We start from the raw sequence: 21,051 nt of genomic DNA on the forward strand, positions 1-21,051 counted from the left end.
ACATAAAGTCTTACGTAACATAAAGTTTGTGTAGAGGGTCGTGAACACATTATTGATGATGAGGTACACTAACTGTATACCAAGACTGTAAACAACACTAGTGGAGCCATGTTACCTAACCGATATTAATACGTTTTTAATAAATAAAGACATGTACCGTATATGTACATATATATATATATATATTTGATCCTCTAAAATATCTAATGACGTTTCTCATTTTTTTTTTTTTTTGCTTTTTGGGTCACAACCGGCAATGCACAGAGGTTACTCCTGGTTCATGCACTCAGAAATTACTCCTGGCGGGGGACCATATGGGATAACGGGGAATGGATCTTGGGTGGGCTGCATGCAAGGCAAATGCCCTACCTGCTATGCTATCACTACAGCTCTATGATGTTTCTCATTTCAAAGGCTGACAGAGCTAGCTATTACGTTTGACATATAGTTGTGATGTTCATTTCAGTGTGCAATTTTTTTACTTATCTTCTCAAAAAATATTCCTGAAAATTTGAGAATTTTTTCTTGAAAAATAATATAATTAAATATAGGAAGTTTGCTCATTTGCTCACTGAAAGCAGTGCTTAGATGAAGCCAGCAAAGGCAGGTGAGGGTCACAGACATCTATTAATTAGCTACTGATTCTTTGATGGAAATCCAGAAAGGTACGATTCATACAGACACCTGAGCAAATATAAACACCTCCAAAATGTATTAGTTTCATTCATGGAAATTAAGAAGAGTAGAGAAGAATCCTCAGATGGTACTGTCTCTGGTCATGAACAAGTGCCACACTAGATGGGTGTGTCCTCAGCATGAAGGCACATACATCTCCGTTTCTTCATTGTATTGGAGGAGACTTCCCCTATCAATGCTTTGAATAAAAGTTACTCTGTCATACATGATGATCAGTAGTAGGTCACTGTGTTCACACTTTTTTGATTTGGGTTTTTGGGTCACATACAATGTTGCTTGGGGCTTACTTCTGGCTCTGTGCTTAGAGATCTTTTCTGGCAGGGCTTGGGGGACCAGAGAGGGGATTGAACCCAGTAGGTTTGAACACAAGGCAAGTATCCTATCTACTGTACTATCGCTCCAGCACCAATAGTCGGACACACTAAAAGGAAAAGATGTCAAGCATGATACTAATTGCAATGATATTAGGACATTGTTTGCAGTAATACTATTCTATGATTAAAAGGACACCAAACAATAACTATTTCCAAATACATTGCCCTTATTAGTATGCTCATCCTAAAAGCATTAGATGTTAAAAGAAATTCAGAAGGATTCAGGAAAGGATTAAGATATGAAAATTCATTTTTCATTTTACATATAAAGATTGAAAGGAAAAGGCATATTTCATAAGTTGTAAAAATTACCTAAGAACAACTATTTATAAAAATTAATTGTATCCCATAATTTCTTATTTTAGGATTTAAAACGTTATGGTACAAAGATGAACAGTTATGCTTCCATAACTTAAGGCAGTGCAACTACAGAATTGGAGTTCTTGTTCCATATTAGTATATCAGACTTCATAATCAACATTATTTCATGCCTCATTCCTAGAACTGAGCGTTTCACCTGGTATATTACATTAGGTAGAGAAATGCACCTCCCTCATGACACCATGAAGAGGCTATTTTCAACTTAAGTAGAAATGCAGCATGTTAGCCAACTTGTAATACAGAAACATACATATGAACTCCTAAAATAATCACTAGTAAGAAGTCCAAATGCAAATAGAAGAACAAGCCTTAAATTCAAAAATAAATTTCTTGAGTGAATGCAGAGGAAACTAAGGTTACGTCAGTGAGAAGGGAGAAGGCATATCTATATGTATTTGTAAATAAATTTCCAAGTGATATTAATCTGAGAAGCAGAGTCTTAAGGTAGCATATGGCTAACAAGTTTGCAATTTTTTTGATTTCATGGGGAAAGTAGTCAGCTTTTCAAAGTTCTGTAACTTAAAATTTTTAATTGGTAGAAAACAAGATGCATAAGAGCTTACAGGTGTTATTAGGCAGAATTGAAAACTACAAACCAGACCCAGAGAGATAACTCAAAGGACTAGCTGAAGCCCTAATGATATTTACAGCACTGCATAGTCCCCCAAGTATTTGTAGAGCTGCCCTAGAATACAGAGCTTAGAGCAGCGACTGAGCATACCCATTTGTGACTCCCAAGCCAAAATAAATAAACAAAAATCCCAAACCATTGGCATCTTTCTTTATTAGACTATGAAAACACAATAATTAGCATTAAAGTAAAGAAATCAATCACCAAAAACAAATACTAACATCTATAATCCCAGGGAAAATATCTAAGAGATAATTATCCTATCAAGATCTAATCCTGAAATGTATTGACAAAGAATTCACATAATTCTTCTAAGTATCTAAAATTATTCATTAATGTACTTATCCTAATGGACTACTCCTTGCATACTCTGTACACCTGTGATTTTATCACATAGGTTCCTATCATATAATATCCAGAATAAATTAATAAATATTTTGTGATAGTGTGATGGCAAAGAACGAATTTACTTCAACAACAGGAGATGTGCAATATTAATATTGTTATTTCTAATGTGATACATAATTTCCAATTAATACAATTATAAGATAAAACATAGGTTCTGAAACAATCCTTACCATGGGTGATATACTCTGAGAATTGCTGCCACTTCTACCTTGATATGGATGCATATAATTCTGGTATAGTTGCATGCCATACTGCAGAATAAATAAATAAGTAAATGAAAACACACTTTCACAACTTTCACTTTAGGCATAACCAACATTAAAAAGAAAAGCAATGAAAACTTAAAAGGTAACCTTTTAGTGTCCTATAATGAAATAATGGAAAAGATTTTCAAATGGACCCTCACTTTTGACACATAAATAACTGGAATTCTTGCTTATTACTCTTAGTAACAAGAGCACCAAAATCACCTTAAGTGGTACATCACCTGAAGATCAAAGAGTTCAAATGGGATGGGTGCTAGGCATGAAGACTCCAAAAACCTCACATACCCAATGCTTAACCAGGTAGAATTTAACCAGACTCGTCAATCACTGGCTGAATTACACTGTCCCTTTGGTAAACCTATGAGTCTGATCGATAGTGAAAATTCTTTGCACTTTGCCATCCTCTTATAACAACACTCTTAGTCATTACTTAAATTTTGGTTTTAAATTCAGAAAATTCAAATGGTGAGGCATCAGTCTGATTCCAGACAAAGGGTCACAAAACACAAAGTAAATGGCAGTACTGAAAAACTGCAGCTTGTTTACTTTTAGGACATTGCTGTGTACAAACTGGGCTGTCAGGCAACAAGAAAATGAGGTTCTGGATTACAATTAGATTATTTGTTTGAGAAAGATTAAGAATGACAACTTCTGTGACTGAAATTTATCTTGTAGGTGTTCCCATCTGAAGTTAGAAGATGACCCCCTTGGAGTAAAGTCATTTTGTTAAAAAGAAAGAAGCAAACAACAAAGGAGATAAATAGCACATGATAGCACATGGGTCCTCCCCCTTCTTTATTTTTGGCTGTACTCTACAATTCTCTCCTTTACACGAAGCCAAAATGATTTAAAGAAGAAGAGGAGAGAGATAGAGAGAGAGAGACAGAGAGAGAGAGAGAGACAGAGAGAGAGAGACAGACAGAGAGAGAGAGACAGAGAGAGAGCGCGCTGAACTATGATTTAAGCCTCAGGATGAATTCCATTTCAACAATCCAACAGCAGTGTTTCTCTACTAAACATTATTTTCTGAAAAGTAACTCCAGCAAAGGGAGTATGTTTGGTAATGATAATTAGGCAGAAAATCAGAGAGGGGACTCCGGAATCATTGTGTTGAACACTTGACTTTTAACATGGAACAAACCTACACTTAACATAAAGTTCTTTGGGTTGATGGCTTCACTCAATTATTTGCTACTTTTAAGTTATTTTTTAAATTTCAGGTTTGACTGACAGTAGTAGGACCTAATAAAATTTATTTTCAGTCAACTCAATGTTAACAATAAGACAGAGAAGCTGAATTCCTAGTCAAGTTCATTTAGGAAAATCTACAAGAGCTTCTAGCTACTACTTTCACATGCTATTGCTGCTTTAGTTGTCTTTATTTATTTGCAGCAAAAAGTCTACAACCTACTAATAAGATGGTTTTCTTCAGAGACTAACTATCGCTGGTACCTGTGGTGCTGGGCACTTCCTTCACTGGTGCTAGAGGTCTTCAGTAGGCATTTAGTGCTGGTGAGGAGCAGGGCATGGGTTGCCTTACCATTTCCCTGTCCTCTGGAGGGCAAATAAGTGACCAAAATATACTGGAGACAAGCTAGGAGAGTTGTAATTGAAGGGAATGGAAGAAAATTAGCTCGTATACTGTGCATGAGCAAATCTCTCCTTTTCTAAATCTCTAAAATTGGAGAGAATGGAAGTATCTCTATCTGTACATAAAGAATTTATACAGAGATATGAAAACTTTACTTTATGAAAACAAAAGAAAATAAAATTAAAAGGTTAAATTCTTGGGATGAGTGACAACTAATAAGGGAATAACCATTTAATGGACACAAAGCTTTTGAAGTGACAAAAATACTTGAGTACTATCCAGAAGGGATAATTACACAATATTTTGAATTTACTAAACATCACTGAATTGTTCACATAAAAAAGTTAAGTTTGTAACTATAAATGTTATTTTAAAGTCTAAATATATAATTAAAATAACCAATTTTTTCAAACCTGCCTTTGCCCGCTAATAATTTTGATTAAGACCAAATCTTCTTCAGAATAAAATATTTGATAATTTTTTAAATTATAATTTTGATGCTGTATTAAATTTTGTATCATAAATTTTGGAAAATATGTATTTTCTATCTATTCTGAAAGAATCAACTCTATGTCTCTCTTCCTTACCTACCAACAGAACATTCTGAATCCATTCAAAACATTCAAAATACATTGTTTATGTTTATGAAAGCTATAATTTCTACTCAAAACAAGATCAGTGTTACAAATATACAGTTAAAATAAGATTTATATAACAATTTGAGTTATACTTACCAAACTAACAAGTAATTTCTACAACACTTAAATGAAATATAAAATAAACAAATGCATGAAGCATAATCATGTGGGTACATTTTAAAGTATACTTTATAAGGGATTGAGGGAACTACTTTAAAAATTCAAAAGAATGTTCAAGAGAAGTTTCGATCAATTATACTGGCTCTTACAAAAAATAAAAATCAGAACATTTCTTAATAAGAATTCTCACTCCCTACACAAAAGATTAGTGTATCAGGTCATTCTCTACTCTGCAAATGTGTATCTTTAAGATTAAAACATAAAAAATTAAGCACATGCATTTCATGGCGGCTCTATTTCTTTTCTTTTCTCTCATTGATGTACAGAGATTCACAGTGAGTCTTTATGTTATGAAATCAGAAGTTTTCAAGATTCTGTGGTACTACTGAGCACTTAGTAGATGTTCATGCCTGCAGTGAGATTACCTTAAGCAATCTAATGGCGGTCACCCAGCACGTCCTATTCTGCTCTTCTTCTGCACAGAGCATTTTCAGGTCTCGGGGCCCTCCCGCTTTGTTAGGCTAGAAGGCCACAGCACATTGTTTATCGTTAATGCATATCTTGAAGGTAACACCTGTTGAAATAAAAGTCACTAAAATTCTCCTATATATAAGAGAAAGCTGTCTGTTTTTTAAAAAAGAAATTAAAAGAAACTCAAGCTTACCTAAAAGGCTGAGGCTTGCTTTATTCATTCTATCAAAATATTAAGCCTGTACCTTAAAGCAGAATCCATAGTTAGTCGGCGCTCCGTGTTTTTTTTTGCCTGCCAGTGACACATAAATATCACTATTGCCAAATTCGCTGAAAAACTGCAAATGCCGTGGTTCCTTTAAAAAGATATGTATATGTGAGGGTTGAGATAGTTATGTTCTTTTTGCATTCATTTTACAATGTTTATTTTTTCCTATCACACTATATAAAATCAATTACAAAATCACTATATTAAAATTATATAAAATCAGCAAAAATAATCCAAATATGATTATTTATATATGAAAATTATATTTAAAAAACTATATAAAATTAGCAAAAATCAATCCAAATACAATCACAGAAACATAAATAAAGTCATTCTGCTTATTTATATCCTTAAATAAGTAGAAGTTAGGTTATTTATTTAAAAAGTGGCAACTTGCTTTCAAGCTAATATCTAATATGCAAAAAAACACCTTATAAAAATTATTCTCTATTTCAAAATGATTTTATTTAGCCTCACTTCAAGGAATCTGATGGAGTGAAGCAAAGTATAACTTTTGAAAACTGTTTTCCTTGTCCAGATTTCAAACAACAGTAATTTAACAAAAAGAAGAAGGTGAACTTGAACTTCTGCAGCAGTTGAAGAGGAAACAGGAAACACAGGTGATGATTCTGTTTTGTTCAAAAATGACTACCCTTCATGTTTGTGTACTGTCTAATACACCACAGCAAGAAAAGTGATAGGAAACATAACTATCTCTCTCCAAAAAAGAAGGCAGACTGTACAGATGATTTCAGGGAAATTACCTGGCAGAGGAGTGTATGCTATGCTCAAAGAAAAGTGGAATCATGAACAGTTATTCCTTCTCTGGGAAATTTAGGAAACTTAGAGATGGTTATGGGAAATCACTAGGTCATATTATTCTGCGATAGGTTAATAGCTTGGAGAAGTGCTTAATGCATAGGTTGAATGCATAATCAAAACAGATGATAATGCATTTGTTCTTTCAAACCTTGCTTCTAGTAGTCTAGTCCCAGACCATAATATCAGCAATACCTGGGAGCTTCTTACAAAGACAATCTCAGAACCCATGCCAGACTTCCAAATCAAACCCTTCATTTTAACAAGATTCGAGGCAATTTATAGGCACTGAAATTTGAGAAAAGGTGCTTTAAAAAAAGAGAGACTGAAGCAGCATTCAGGAATTTGAAAAATCCAGTCAAATCTCAATCTAAGGAAACATCAGTCATTTATCATCCCTAACCATTGACAAAACAAGAGCTTCTTTGCAAGTCATTGTTTCTCTCTGTGTCATTGTTCTCAAGCATTTTGGCATAACAGTCATTGAACGGTCAGCATTTCCAATTCCATGTGAAAATAACACAGAAAAGAAAATTGTTACTAGAGATCCAGGCTAGGATACTTCAAACAGGGGAAGGAGAAATGATCTTATAGTCATGACTTTAAAAAGTTTATTTCTCGACAGAAACTGATTTGCTGCTTAAAAATGGCTGGTTTCTCTGAAAATGGACTAAAGTAATCCCTGTGAAGTGATATAGTAAATGTCACTGTAGCTGAATCCCTTGGATGTGAGAAAAGACAGTTAAAGAAACTCCATAAGACAGGATGAGTATTTTTCTTTTGACTGATCAAGGCTTATGGCATTATCAGGGAGACTTGGCATGATCTGCAAAAGTTAGGCATGAATGGGTGTATATAAAAGAAGGGAGCTGAAGAGGTACTTTGGTGTTTCTATGCAAATAGAAGTTATAGACACATCTCTAAGTCCAAGCAGCGGTATTCTAAATCCCACACATCTAGATCTTTGAAAGAAAAATGGAAAAGATCCCATATAAAATATCATCATATATATTAGAGAACCTGCATAATTTGTGACAATGTTATAATCTTTGAGATTATTTAATACTTTGATTTCCTTTTTGAGGGGCAATTTAAAATTATTTTCAAGTATAGATTATGGTGCACAAGCTTATTAGGCCAGAGAAAAGAATATTATGTACTGATGCACAGCAGTCAGCTACTAGTTTGATGAGAGCTACGATACAGCCTGAGAATAGAGATTTGATGTTAATAATTATGTCTAGGCAAGGGGGAAGTCCTAGAAAGGGGGAAGAACACTGAAAGGATAAACGCATGATTCCAGTAGTAAGAATCAGAGCTTTCTTGTACAGTGTTTAAGAGGAAAAGGAGATAAGGAACAAAGTAAAAATATAATGGGAAGTAAATTTCAATGAGAAATCTGCTAGAGGAGTCAGAATTTAGAGATTTCTGAGGTAACCATGGCAGGGGGACAAGGTGGAAGCAGACACTCTGGTGAGGGATGTGGTGCATCATATGCATGGAACTTCATCATTAGCAAGATTTTAAATTATAGTGCTTCAAATTAAAAAAATTAAGTTCTCATCTCAAGAAAAATATTCGGTAAATATGAATTTATGATGACAGATATAAACTAGACTTTCATGTGATCATCTTATATGTAAGAATAGTGAATCACTGGAAAAAATAGATTATCGTATCTTCTAATGAAGTATCACTGAAAAGAGTGAGATAAACATGATTGTTGGATTTAGAAACCACTGCATGTGTACATTAAAGGTAAAAAAGATAATCCAGCACACATTTGTTTAAAAAACAGATACTGGTTATTTCATGCAGTAGGAACAATGGGGAATGAGTACCTAATTAAAACGTTTAAAAAAATTCTAAAGTTTTACTTACAAAACTGGGTATTTACTCAACCTAACATTTCATCCTAAGTTTTTTTTGGGGGGGTCACAGAGATGCTCAGAGGTTACTCCTGGCTCTGCGCTCAGGAATTACCCCCTGGTGGTGCTTGTGGGACCATATGGGATGCCTGGGATTGAACCCGGGTTGGATGCGTGCAAGGCAAACACCTACCTGCTGTACTATTGCTCCGGCCCCCTAAGATTTTTTTTATGACAGAAACATTTAAGTGTTCAAGAAAAATTAGATAAATTCATATGTATGATAGAAAGTAGTCAAACAATGCAAACTTATGTGATTTGTGTAAGGAAATAGGTCACAAACTCCTAGAGCCCAATTTCACTGACGAGGTGAAGTGTTCCACATACACCTCAAGGAACCGTAAATACATACAATATACACACATATATATGTCCCATGAAAACATATATACAACCCCCTCCCACACACACACACCAAATATAAGCACACATAGTGCAACAAAGTAAAACTACATATAAAAGATAGGAGGTAACTGCTGGTGCAATTGAATAAAAACATGGAAGAGTCAGGCATCACTTCTTTCAGATCTGTATTTCCTATTCAATGTCCAAAGGTTTAGTATCTATCATTAGCTGTGTTCTGAGCATTTCCACTTAGAACTTTACTCTCAACATGTTTTGTCTGAAATTATCAACTTTATTCTAAGAGAGCAATCATCTGGGAAAGCTCATCTTGCCCTTTATTCAACTCTAATCACTCTCTTAAGAACATTTACAAATCTTCCTCTTTTTCATTTGAGAGAACAAAAGCTGGATAATGGTGACTTAACCTATCACTTTCTTTACTACACTTCTCATCTAATCACCTCTCTTATGAATATTCAATATATAAATATCATGTTTGACTCTAGTCAACTTATCTCTTTAGCTTTCTTTCTCCATGATCTACAAAACACCCTTTTTCATTTCTCCCTCTTTCTACATGATTTTAATTGGGAGGCTCCCAAGAAGTGCTCAGGAAGCCCTCAGGACCAGATGTACAATGCAGATTCAAGCATGAGTTGCTGCTTGGGCTCTGTGGTGCCTGTGGTTACCCAGGTCACCCCAGCAGTGCCTGGGTGGCCCAGGACCATACCAAGCAGAGCATTGGGGCTCTCCAGGGCTACATTTTGTAATTCTCAGGGAACAATATGGTGCTTGGGATTCAACCAAATAGGCCACATTTAAGTTACACTTTCAGACCTATACCATCTCTCCAGCTCCTTTCTACATGATTTTTTAAGCTCTGACTCAGTACTTGACTTAAAACTCCCCAAGGTCATTCTAAACTTCCAGTAACTTGACCATTTTAGTCTCTTGCTCAATACTTTCAGTGATTCAAGACGCAAGCTGAATAAAAGTTTAAGTTTTCTATGCCTGAAATTCAAAAACCTGTGAAAATGCTTCTTTATTTTGGAAAAAATGGTCTATGTGTATGTAATTAAGCTATGAATACACATATAGACAGTCTATGGTTCTACTGACGCATTCCAAACTCAAAGAAAGTATCAATGCAAGAGATACAAACAGAAGAGTAGACAGTAAAGAGAGAGTTTGAAAGGGGTGAGGCAGTGGGGAGAGAGACAGGCATAGACAGTGACAGAGAGATAATGGGAGTTAAACAGTCACAAGTACAGGGGACATAAAATAAGCATTAAAATAAGGAACATGTGGAATCATTACTGGCAATGACTGAAAACCTACTGAAAGTTTAATATTTCAAATAAAGGTAATGATAGATAAATAATGGATGAACACATCCAGCATAAAATAAAAATATGAATGTATAAATTGAATGCATATGTTGAAGATCACACATGATTTAGCTGAATTTGTAAGAATATAACTAGAAATATGAAAAGAAAATTACACAAAAAGGAGTTGTAATAATATTTGAAAAACTTTTAGAGAAAGATGGATATATTATCCATGAGATGCAACAATGTTCCCACTGTCAAAATTGCATGAAAAGAAAACTAAAATAACTTCTCATAAAAACTCTAAAGTAATCACAAAGGCTTGGTGGCTGCCATCTGCAAAGGCCATTGGACAGGTTTAGGCCTACTGTGACAAGCCACAAGGGGCCTCACGGGATGCGGGTGGAGCCGGTCCTTTCCTCCCTGTACCAAAGAGACCCTGAGTCACTGCCCAAGAATGGCCTCTCTGGCTCCTGATTAAGCTGCTTAATGGCCATAATCCCAGAGACTCAGAAGCAAATCTCGGAACCCAGCAGGTTTTGGCAGAAATGTGTTTGGTCCTTGCAGAAGGTTACCAGTGCTGGGCCAACCCAGGTGGGAATGGGTTCCGTGCCTTGCCCTGTTCCCCCTGGCAGCCGGATGGCCATCATCCTCCAGAGGCTACTGGTCAGGTTTGGGCCGGCAGTGATGAGACACGCAGGGCCTCACAGGATGGGGGTGGAGCCGTCCCTTTCCTCCACGTCCCAGCGAGATCCCTAGTTGCTGCCCACGAACGGCCTCTCTGGCTCCTGATCAAGCTGCTTAATGACCATGATCCCAGAGACTCAGAAACAAATCTCAGAACCCAGCAGCTTTTGGCAGAAATGCATCCGGACTGCTCAGTTGGTGGTGCTGTCCCTCTGCCTGCTACCCCTTGGCAGCTCGGTGGCTGCCATCCTTCAGAGGCCATTGGTAAGTCAGTTTTGGGCCCTCAGTGACAAGACATGTGGGGCCTCACGGGATGGGGGTGGAGTCAGACCTTTCCTCCCCGTTCCAACAAGACCCCGAGTCGCTGCCCACAAGTGACCTCTCTGGCTCCTGATCAAGCTACTTAACGGGTATGATCAGAGAGACTCAGAAACAAATCTTGGAACCCAGGAGGGTTTGGCAGAAGTCCATCCAGATTTAATTATTAAAATTTTGGAATTTTAAAATCACACGGCCACTACTGCTGCACGACATCATATGTTATTTATAACCAGCAATAGAAAACAAATTGTCACTGTTGCCTTTTTGGCAGATCTAAGTGTTGGGGTAAAATCCCAAATAATAATGGTGGGTCTGGTCTCAAAATATTGAATGTAATCAAAGTAGAGAGAGAGTAATGTGGAGGTCATCTGCTCCACAGGTAGGGGGAGGGTGTGGGATAGGGGCATACTGGGGGGTTTGGTGGTAGAGAATGGGCACTGGTGAAGGTATGGATGTTTCATTGTATGACCGATACTTAGACCCAAAAGCTTTGTAATTGCTCTCACAGTGATTCAATAAATAAAATAATAAAAAAATTTTAAAAAGTAAGGTGGAGTTCATGCCCAATTCAGTCAGCCTAATCAGTGGATGAATAAATAGCAGTGCTCCTACATAAAAAAATAAATAAATAAAGTAATCATACTGAAAAGATTAGTGCAGAGCCCAGAGGTGGGGTGGGGGGAGGTGGTTCAGTGGCTAAACACACTCGCCTTGAGAATCTGAGGCTCTCTGTATCCTTAGTGATAGTACAAGCTCTGAGTGTGGCTCATATATCCATACTTGACTGGGTATATAAGTGCCACAGCAAGTGTGTGTGTGAGAGCTGAACATCACAAAACAGCACAAAGGAAAGGGAGGAAAAGCCATCAGAACATTGCCTAAAATTTCTATACTTCTATAGATCGTATGGAACTGTTGGCATCTATTATACCACCTAGAAACACAGACCATACAATTCTGAGTCTGGTAGAAAATATAGGACTAAGGGACTGTGTCTTGTGCATGAAATCTATAAGGATATATCTATATAACAGTATACAAAGTATACAAGTATATAGTATACAAAGGTGAAGATATGAAAGTATAGCAAATATACATGTGTATCTACTCTTAATCATGACATGATAATTTTTTCTTGCAGTCTCAGTGAGGAGACACACCTAACTCAAAGAAATTAAAGAAAGTTTTTTTTAAGTTAGTCATCCTAAAGTTACAAAGTTTATTAATGATTGGGTTTCAGGTATACAGTGTTTCAATACCTCTCTTCACTAGTGTCCACTTCCCTCTACCAATCCATATTACCCCACCCCCTCCCACCATTTTTCCCCACCCACCAGTCTGCTTATATAGTTTCATACATAATATTTTACCTCCTTTCAGTACCAATCTTCCTCCCAGTTGAGTGCTTCCCTGCATTCATACTACCTTCTTCCCACCAGCATACTATCCCTATTCCCTCACTATGCTATCCTTATTCCCCTGGAGTGCCCTGTTTCCTACTGAATACCAGTTCTCATGCGTTTTGTTTCCATTGTCTAGAAATTAAAGAACAATCATGGTATCAGGTGAGTATTACTAAACTGCATCAGAATCAACAGACGTTCAGAAGTAAACAAGAATAGTCAAAGGACCTGGGGTAAAGATAATGGATGCAAAGTGTTTGGCTTCAAAATCTGCAGCCTGAAAAAGGATAGTGAGAAGTAAACAAGATGTATGATACTGAAATATGGCATAGAGATTCCTTCGAAGGATGCATATGGAAGTTAATGGGGTGGGGGGGATGAATAGTTTTGAGAGGACTACAGCGAATGTTTGAAATCTGAGTTTGCCAACTCTTCATATCAACAAAATAAGAAAAGAAAATAGAAGCTATTTTAACCTTCTACCTGTACATGGTTCATAACATATCACAACTATCTCAATTTACCTTTGATGTCCCTTTAGTAGAAAAATATAAACCCGATCTTCTCAGAAGGAAGTAAATCTTTTTCCAGGACTTCTTTCCCTGTTCTTTTGCATGTAAGAAGCCATGGATTTCAGGATATGTGCTTGAACTTAGAAACATCTGGAAAGAAAATTTTGATGCTCTCAAACTGTTTTGGCTATTATAGACTTATAGTAATTCCATAAAATTCAAATGTAAATGTAAATCAGACAACATTGATGCAATTTACTTCATATAGAAATGACCAACAGTAAATGTCTTTGAAAATGTCAAAGGTAAAATTTAAATATATGCTCACAAAAATATGCATTCTAAATGATGGTAAGACTTGAATACCACTTGAAAAGTTGTATTTCATCTATGGAGTTAAGTCCTGACACTGTACACTTTACTGTGGTTTACCCTGAGATGAGAGGTTGATCCATCAAATTCAGATTCACTAAAAATAAGGTCACAATTCTGGCTTCATCTACTTAACTATTAGACAAGTTGAGACATGTTCACATCTTTGATAGAGATAAAGCTAACCATCTCTTTTGTTCTTTCTGTCTCTCAGTTGTGGTGCAGGCTTTGGTTTTCAAAGTGGGTGGGTGAGACTGAATGTGTGGAAAGAAAAAGACCATGAAAATACCCAGTACCTATAGTGAAAAACCCTGTTAGACAGTAATCCTCTATCTCCAAGAGTCAGCATGCCTCTGACATGACCCACCCAGCTAAGCCCTCACCAAATTTCTGACCCATAAAATTGTGGGCAAACTTTGAGTGGGTGCATAAGTCATTAAGGTTTAGGATAGTTTGCTCTAGAGTAATAATTAACTGAGATGGTGGGCGTGTGCTGATCAGGAAAAGGAGAATGGAAAGGAACAGCTCTATCTGTGTACTTGTGCTCAGCATCTTTAGTAAGACAGTAGACGAGCATTAGCATTTCATTAGCAGAAGAAAACAAAAAGCCCCATTAACAAACAAATGCAAAATGGAAGAATGAAAAGTACAAGAAATTATTAACTGAAACATTGCAACATTTTTAAGCCTACATGAATAGAAGATATTTGTGGGTATTTTTAAATAAATTAATAAAAAAATTCTTAATTTAATGAGCCACAGATAATAATTAATTGACATGCAAAACAGGCGAGTAGGATTTTTAGTTTGAGTGCTTTCCAAGTTATTAAACCAAACCAATTAAATTTTAAAAAGGGAGTCAGAAAGGTCACCCAAGAAGAAGAAAAAAATGCTTTAAAAAGTGGAAACATTACCTCAGTGGAGAGAAGAGGTCAGGGGCACATACAGGGCTATCTGATTTCCAAGCTATGATTTTTCTTGTTTTTATAATTTAACATTAGAGTAATAAAACTCTATTAGAAGAGTATTTGGGAAAGGACACAGAAGATAAACCTCCAGCTCACCAGTTCATCCTAGACCAATGGATTTGAGAAGGTTCTCCTGTTGCTGCCACTATTCAACCCTAACATTCTAGACCAGGTGTCTCTGTGAAAACTCAGAAGGGTTTAGAAAAATCTTTTGAGATGGATCATATTTATAAAATATTCTAAGTGCAAAAAATAAAATCTGCATAAAAATTAAGGAAAACAAATCTGTGGAAGCTACACCTACCCAATATATTCAAATCATATGCACACTGGATGTATTAAAGGTTCCTTTGTTGGAAATCTAAGACTGTTGAGTGAGGCTGGTAAAACCTGGACTTGGTTCAAACACTTACCATTATTAAGAAAAATGCCTGCCATAAAGGCAGGTGTGGGGGAGGAGGGAATGATGGGAGGGAAACTGGGGACACTGGTGCTGGGAAACACACTGGTGAAGGGATGGGTATTGGACACTGACTGAAACCAAATTACAAACAGCTTTGTAAAGATCTATCTCACAGTGATTCAATAATAAGTTCTTTTAAAAAAGACATTATTCAACCTTGACCTGCTAATATAATTTAACATTAGAGTAATAGAGTAGAGCTTCTCCTATAAAATATACTTATCAGAAGCTGGAGAGATAGCACAGTGAGTAGGACGTTTGCCTTGCACGCGGCCAACCCGGGTTCAATTCCCAGAATCCCATATGGTCCCCCAAGCACCGCCAGGAGTGACTCCTGAGTGCAGAGCCAGGAGTAATCCCTTTGCATCACCAGATGTGACCCAAAAAAGTAAAAATAAAATAAAATATACTTATCAAAATTAAAATTATAGTAATCTTTCCTTTATGATAATGCAAATGTCTTAGAAGACCATATACTTAGATGTCTTTTATTGATATCACATAAATTTAACATGACTGCTTGTGTCAAAACTAAGATTTCTAATTAAAAACTAGCACTTTTAACTCAGGTAAGAACATTTCATAAACAGCAAGTATATTCATCATAGGTAAACTAAATGTTAGTTATAAAATATATATATGTGTATGCATACTTTTTCTCCTTTTATTTAATTGTTAAATATTTACAGATAGGATTGTACAATTTATTTTCAAGGCTCACACTGAATATATGTTGGTAAAAGTCTATGATTTCTTGGGATTTTGACTTAACAAAAAACCTAACATCATTAAACATATCACAGAGCAAAGCTACAATATTTATTCCATGAGATATAATTCAAATACTTTAAATTCTTAGACAGTTGGCTAAAAGTAGAAAAAAATATTGTTAGAAGGATTTATTGATTTTAGGGATTTCTTCATCCAAGTTTTTTCTTTTTATTATCTTTCAGTTTTACTTCCAGCCAAAATTAATCATTCAAGGTATACCACTTAAAAACTGGGCACGGGTAAATGTGGATGATAAAAGCTCTACCTTATGATATAATTACTTATGAACTTTAATGAAAACATATTTTACCTGCAAAATCTGTGTGGGGGATATTTCACCATTGGTTTCAGTTGCAAAAGACACCATATGCTCTGGGAAAAAATACTGACAAAAAGATACAAGTTATATTATTTAAGAATCCATGCAAGGAAAGATTAATCATAAACAATGCAGTAATCTAAAGCAAAAGCTAAATCAGTGTATTGGAAATTCAACCAAAGTGCTTTAAAAAAGTTCTTATATGTATCTAGCTTCAGATACTATAATGAGAAGATACATAATGAACCCCCAAATTTGCAAGCTCCAACCAATAGATAGCAAATGGAGAGAGATCAATAAACCTCCATTTGCAAAACATTACATCCACAAATTAGTGCCACGGTTGTTTTCATAATTATTCCTTTACTCCCGCTAAAGAACCATCTACTCCTACTTTACAATGTCAAGGCTCAGAAAAGTAAAGGGTATTATCAGATTTGCTTTATTTACCCAGGACAATTATTTTAAATAGGAATTTCTAGATCTCATTCTTGGAGTGTCTGGTTCAGTAGGTTTTGGTGGCATTCTTCCTACTGTCCATGTAACTGCTATGATCAAAAAAGTTTGTGAGTATATTTATAACTAAACTGCCCTCTACGATAGTGCTTTCTATTATACAGTTACTAAGATAAAAGAGGTAAAATTAATATCTGATTAAAAATTAGCATTTGACCCATACCAACACTTGGACTAATAATGCTCTGTTGTTGGAAGCCATCCTATATATTGCTGCATGTTTAGCAGCCTTTCTGGTCCTTCTTCCTCCAAGTATGACAACATCAATGTCCTCAGACATTGTGCAAAGGACTCCTTGCCCTCTTACTGCCACTTTAGTTGACAACCACTATACTATGTGCACAAATTAAATCAGTATTTTTGTTTAAACAAAATAAATGCAACACAAAGTGAAGTATAAACCAAATCTCTTTACCTGACTTTTAAACTGTTGCTTTAATAATAATTCACACCAAAAAAATCAATTTACCTTCAAATTCTATTAAATTTTTATTAGGATTTTATTGTCTTTGTTAAATATCAGCCTGTTATGATTCTATTATTAGTTTCAAATAAAAAATTTAAGAGGTCTTCTAGGGCTTGAAAATATTCTATTATGTTGTATACTATATATTTTTTCAAAAGGGTTTATTTCAATCCAATTATACAAGACTTAGTACAAAGAAATGCTTAGTATAAATAGATATAGCTCCAGCTATAGAGGAAAAGATTGAAATAATGAGCCCAGAGGCTATCCTGACTTCTCCAGATTCCTAATCTTCATTAGAATGTAACATACATTTATTTTCTTTTAAGGAGAACTACAATGAACATAGTGTTAACAAGATAATGTATTGATAATTACCTCATTTCAACTAAGCTCAATAATTATTACACTAAAAACAAAATAATTTGGATTATTAAGACACATGCCAATCTTACATTACTAAGTTACAACATTCCCAACAGTCATCAAACTGTTTTAACGTTAGAAATTTTCATTTTTTATTTTAGAAATTTTTATTTTTTATTTTTTTTGCTTTGTTTTAGGGCCAAGCCTGGTGGTGCTCAGGGGTTACTCCTGACTCTGTACTCAGGAATCACTCCAGGTGGACTCATGCTACGCTATAGGATGTCAGGGATCAAACACAGGTCGATCTTTCTCAAGACAAGGACCTTACCCACTGGACTGTATCTCCAGCCCCAAAGTGTTTATTTTTATCTATAAAGTAAAAAAAAGAAATAATAGTTCCCTAAGGTAGGTTTCTTAATATTTTACATTAAATAACATCATCTAAACCCATCACAGACCAGACTTCTGGCAGTATAGCAAATAGCACTGTAGCACTGTCCTCCCATTGTTCATTGATTTGCTCGAGCGGGCCCAGTAACATATCCATTGTGAGACTGGTTGTTACTGTGTTTGGCATATTGAATACATCACAGGTAGCTTGCCAGGCTTTGCCGTGCGGGCAAGATACTCTTGGTAGCTTGCTGGGCTCTCCAAGAGGGGCAGAGGAATCGAACCTGGCTCGGCCGGGCTGGCCACATGCAAGGCAAACCCCTACCACTGTGCTATCGCTCCAGACCATAGCAAATAAAATTTTTTAAAAAATTACTGGTGTATCTGAACTTCTGGATATGATGCTAATTTTGTCAGAACAAAAAAATCTGGTAAGATTTGAAGTGACCATAAATCGTACTACAACTTACCAGAAAAATGCACTTCATTGATCATGACATATTCTATATGCCAAACACAGTAACAATTGTCACAAGGGAGATGTTACTGGGCCCACTTGAGCAAACTGATGAACAATGGGAGGGCAGTGACAGTGACAGTAATAGTGACAGAATAAAATAGAAGATTTAACTAATTCATTTATTTCCATCATTATTCAATGGCGATTTCACTTACCATTGGGTTTTTAAAGAATTCATATTTGGCATAATTTTTTCTAAAGTATAGCTTATTTTCTTCTTCCATTCCCCAGTTAGACAGTACTTCAATTACCAGCTCATGGTCTTCTATTGTTCTTTCTGTAAAGAATGTTTAGTGAGTTGTATGTCAGTTGATGGATGATTGAGGATGAATGGATGAATAGAAGGAAAGATAGGTATATAAATACTTATTGATATGAACATATAGCCAAATAACATCTAAAATGTATTATCAAGTACTTTTATTAGCAATTATAACTCGCAAATCAATTCTGTAATAGCCAAGTTGATAAATTTTCAATTTTAAATATGTAATGTTGAATTTTATACCAATGAAGACTATAAAAAAGTGAAAAATGACAAAGCATCACAATGTATTTCATGTTAATTTTCAATCTCTTTTTATTACAATATAAATTATGAGTCTGATAATAAATCTGCACTAAGAACTTGGGAGCTATTATTTTTCTCCAACTCATCATGATGTCAAAATTAAAATATTTGCCTCAAGGTAGAACAATTCACCCCATTCAGAGATGAAAAATTTTGACAGGTTCAATATGCATCTAAGACACATAATCTGAACAGTTGAGCAAAATGAAAGACTTTAAAAGGAAAATTTTAATGCAAGTGCATACAAATTTTGAAGAAGCCTAATTTCCTGTGGCACTTTATATTTCTAAAACTAATATTCAGGCAATATACTTGTATTAACAATGAAGATAATTAGGTAGGATGGGAAGGCACTTAGCAGAAAAGGTACTTAATAAAATAAGCAGTGACAACATTGAAGAGGTGAATATAACATGCCCAAATTCTATTCTAATAAAAAACTCTGATGTTCACATCAGTCCTAGTCATAACAGTACTAAAATGGAAATTACCCAAATGCCTTTTAATATGAGAATGAATAAATAAATTCTGTAAAATCATACAATAGAATATAAACTATAACAATATATAAATGTTGGATGAACTTCACAAACAATACATTATGGCAGTTTTCTTGCTTTTGTTTTCTGGGCCATGCTCAGTTCCTTTGTGAGGGGCTTGCTCTGGGTTGTGCTATTTGGACTATCTGTGGTGTTGGACATAGAACCTGTGCATCCTGTACGCAAAACATGCACTATTTATAATATTAAATGAAAGACATTAGATAGAAGTGAGTATACATGAGTCCATTTATATGAAGACCAAACAGGAAAAGCAAACCTATAGCTCTGGAGATCAGGATAATGGGAACATGAAAGGAACCACTAGAATGTGGGGAATACTTTGTCAGTTAATTTGGGTGTAGGTGATCATATATATGCAACAGCTAAAAATTCATTTTGTGGTTCATACATGGTTTTCTCACTTTCCTTAAGTATGTCATATTTTAATAAAAAGTTAGCAATAAAAAAGCATAAAAATATTAATGCAGGAAGGGGTCTCACCTGCCCCCCTCCAGGGAGCCGCAAGTGGAACAGCCTAGTGCGGGATCTGGTGGCAAGGTCATGGCAAGTCACGTTATGCTCCCTTCCATGAGAGAAACAGTTTGATCTGGACGGTGGCGGATGGCAAGATTATCTGACCGCAGCCAGAGGTGGCTTATGACGCCCATAAGCAAGACTGCTGAGTCACCAGAGACAGGTGGATACCGGCAAACAATCTCCGTTCCCTATCCTGTTGAGCCCAGAGTTCTCCCTCCCCGCCTCAAGGGACACAGCCCCGGCAGTCGAAAACCTCCAGAACCCAGCTGCAGTCATACCCACGGCCACTCTCCACACACTCAGGCAGAGCCTCACCCACGTGTGAATCTCTTCCTGGATCTCGGGGCTGCAACTTCAAACCACACACTTTACTCATACTCCAAGATTACCGCACATTTGATAGTGTTCAAAACAGGAGGCAAACAATCTTAGATGGAAATATACATTTTTTTCCTAATATATATATATATATATATATATATATATATATAAAGCACACAAGGTTCAACCTTTAACAACATGCAAGTGATCTCTTATAGAAGGGCTTAATTGCCCCTCAGTTAAATACAACAATCTCCCAATCTCCACACTCTTTCCTCTAAGGATACTTTTCTGTGGCATTTTCAGCAGTTTTTCATAACAAACAATACAAAATATATCATTTCGGTTATTCTTTGGGGCAGGGATTGGGGTTGTGATGGAAACATCCAAAATATGGTGTTGGCATGCTGGGGGGAAAAGGGAGGTCAGATAGAGGACGGAGCACCAAATAAAAAATGTTGGGAAGATCCTCCCAGGATGGGAGAAGCATGCTGAAAGTAGACTATAGACCAAACATGATTGCCACTCAATGCCTCTTTTGCAAACCACAACAACCAAGAGGAGAGAGAGAACAAAAGAGAATGTCCTGCCACAGAAGTAGGGTGGGATGGGGGGATGGGAGGTGGGAAGGATACTGGGATCCGTGATGGTGGGAAATGGGCACTGGTGGAGGGATGGGTATTTGATCATTGTACAATTGAAACCCAAGCACAAAAATCTGTAAGTCTACAACTGTACC

General features: G+C 36.0%; 1 protein-coding gene across 2 annotated transcripts in view; it reads right to left on the reverse strand.

Moving 5' to 3' along the window:
- The window catches only part of GRB14 (growth factor receptor bound protein 14), a 172,832-nt gene that overhangs the window by 9,630 nt on the left and 142,151 nt on the right, over positions 1 to 21,051 (reverse strand). For both annotated transcript variants that reach the window (XM_056110377.1, XM_056110378.1), the window contains 6 exons: positions 18,497 to 18,618; positions 16,075 to 16,149; positions 13,203 to 13,340; positions 5,822 to 5,932; positions 5,531 to 5,626; positions 2,661 to 2,741 (listed from right to left, as the gene is read on the reverse strand). In XM_056110377.1, the coding sequence (XP_055966352.1) occupies positions 2,661 to 2,741; positions 5,531 to 5,626; positions 5,822 to 5,932; positions 13,203 to 13,340; positions 16,075 to 16,149; positions 18,497 to 18,618 (623 nt within the window). The remainder of the gene's footprint in view (positions 1 to 2,660; positions 2,742 to 5,530; positions 5,627 to 5,821; positions 5,933 to 13,202; positions 13,341 to 16,074; positions 16,150 to 18,496; positions 18,619 to 21,051) is intronic.

The sequence above is a fragment of the Sorex fumeus genome, unplaced genomic scaffold (assembly GCF_029834395.1).
Source record: "Sorex fumeus unplaced genomic scaffold, SorFum_2.1 ptg000009l, whole genome shotgun sequence".
NCBI lineage: Eukaryota > Metazoa > Chordata > Mammalia > Eulipotyphla > Soricidae > Sorex > Sorex fumeus.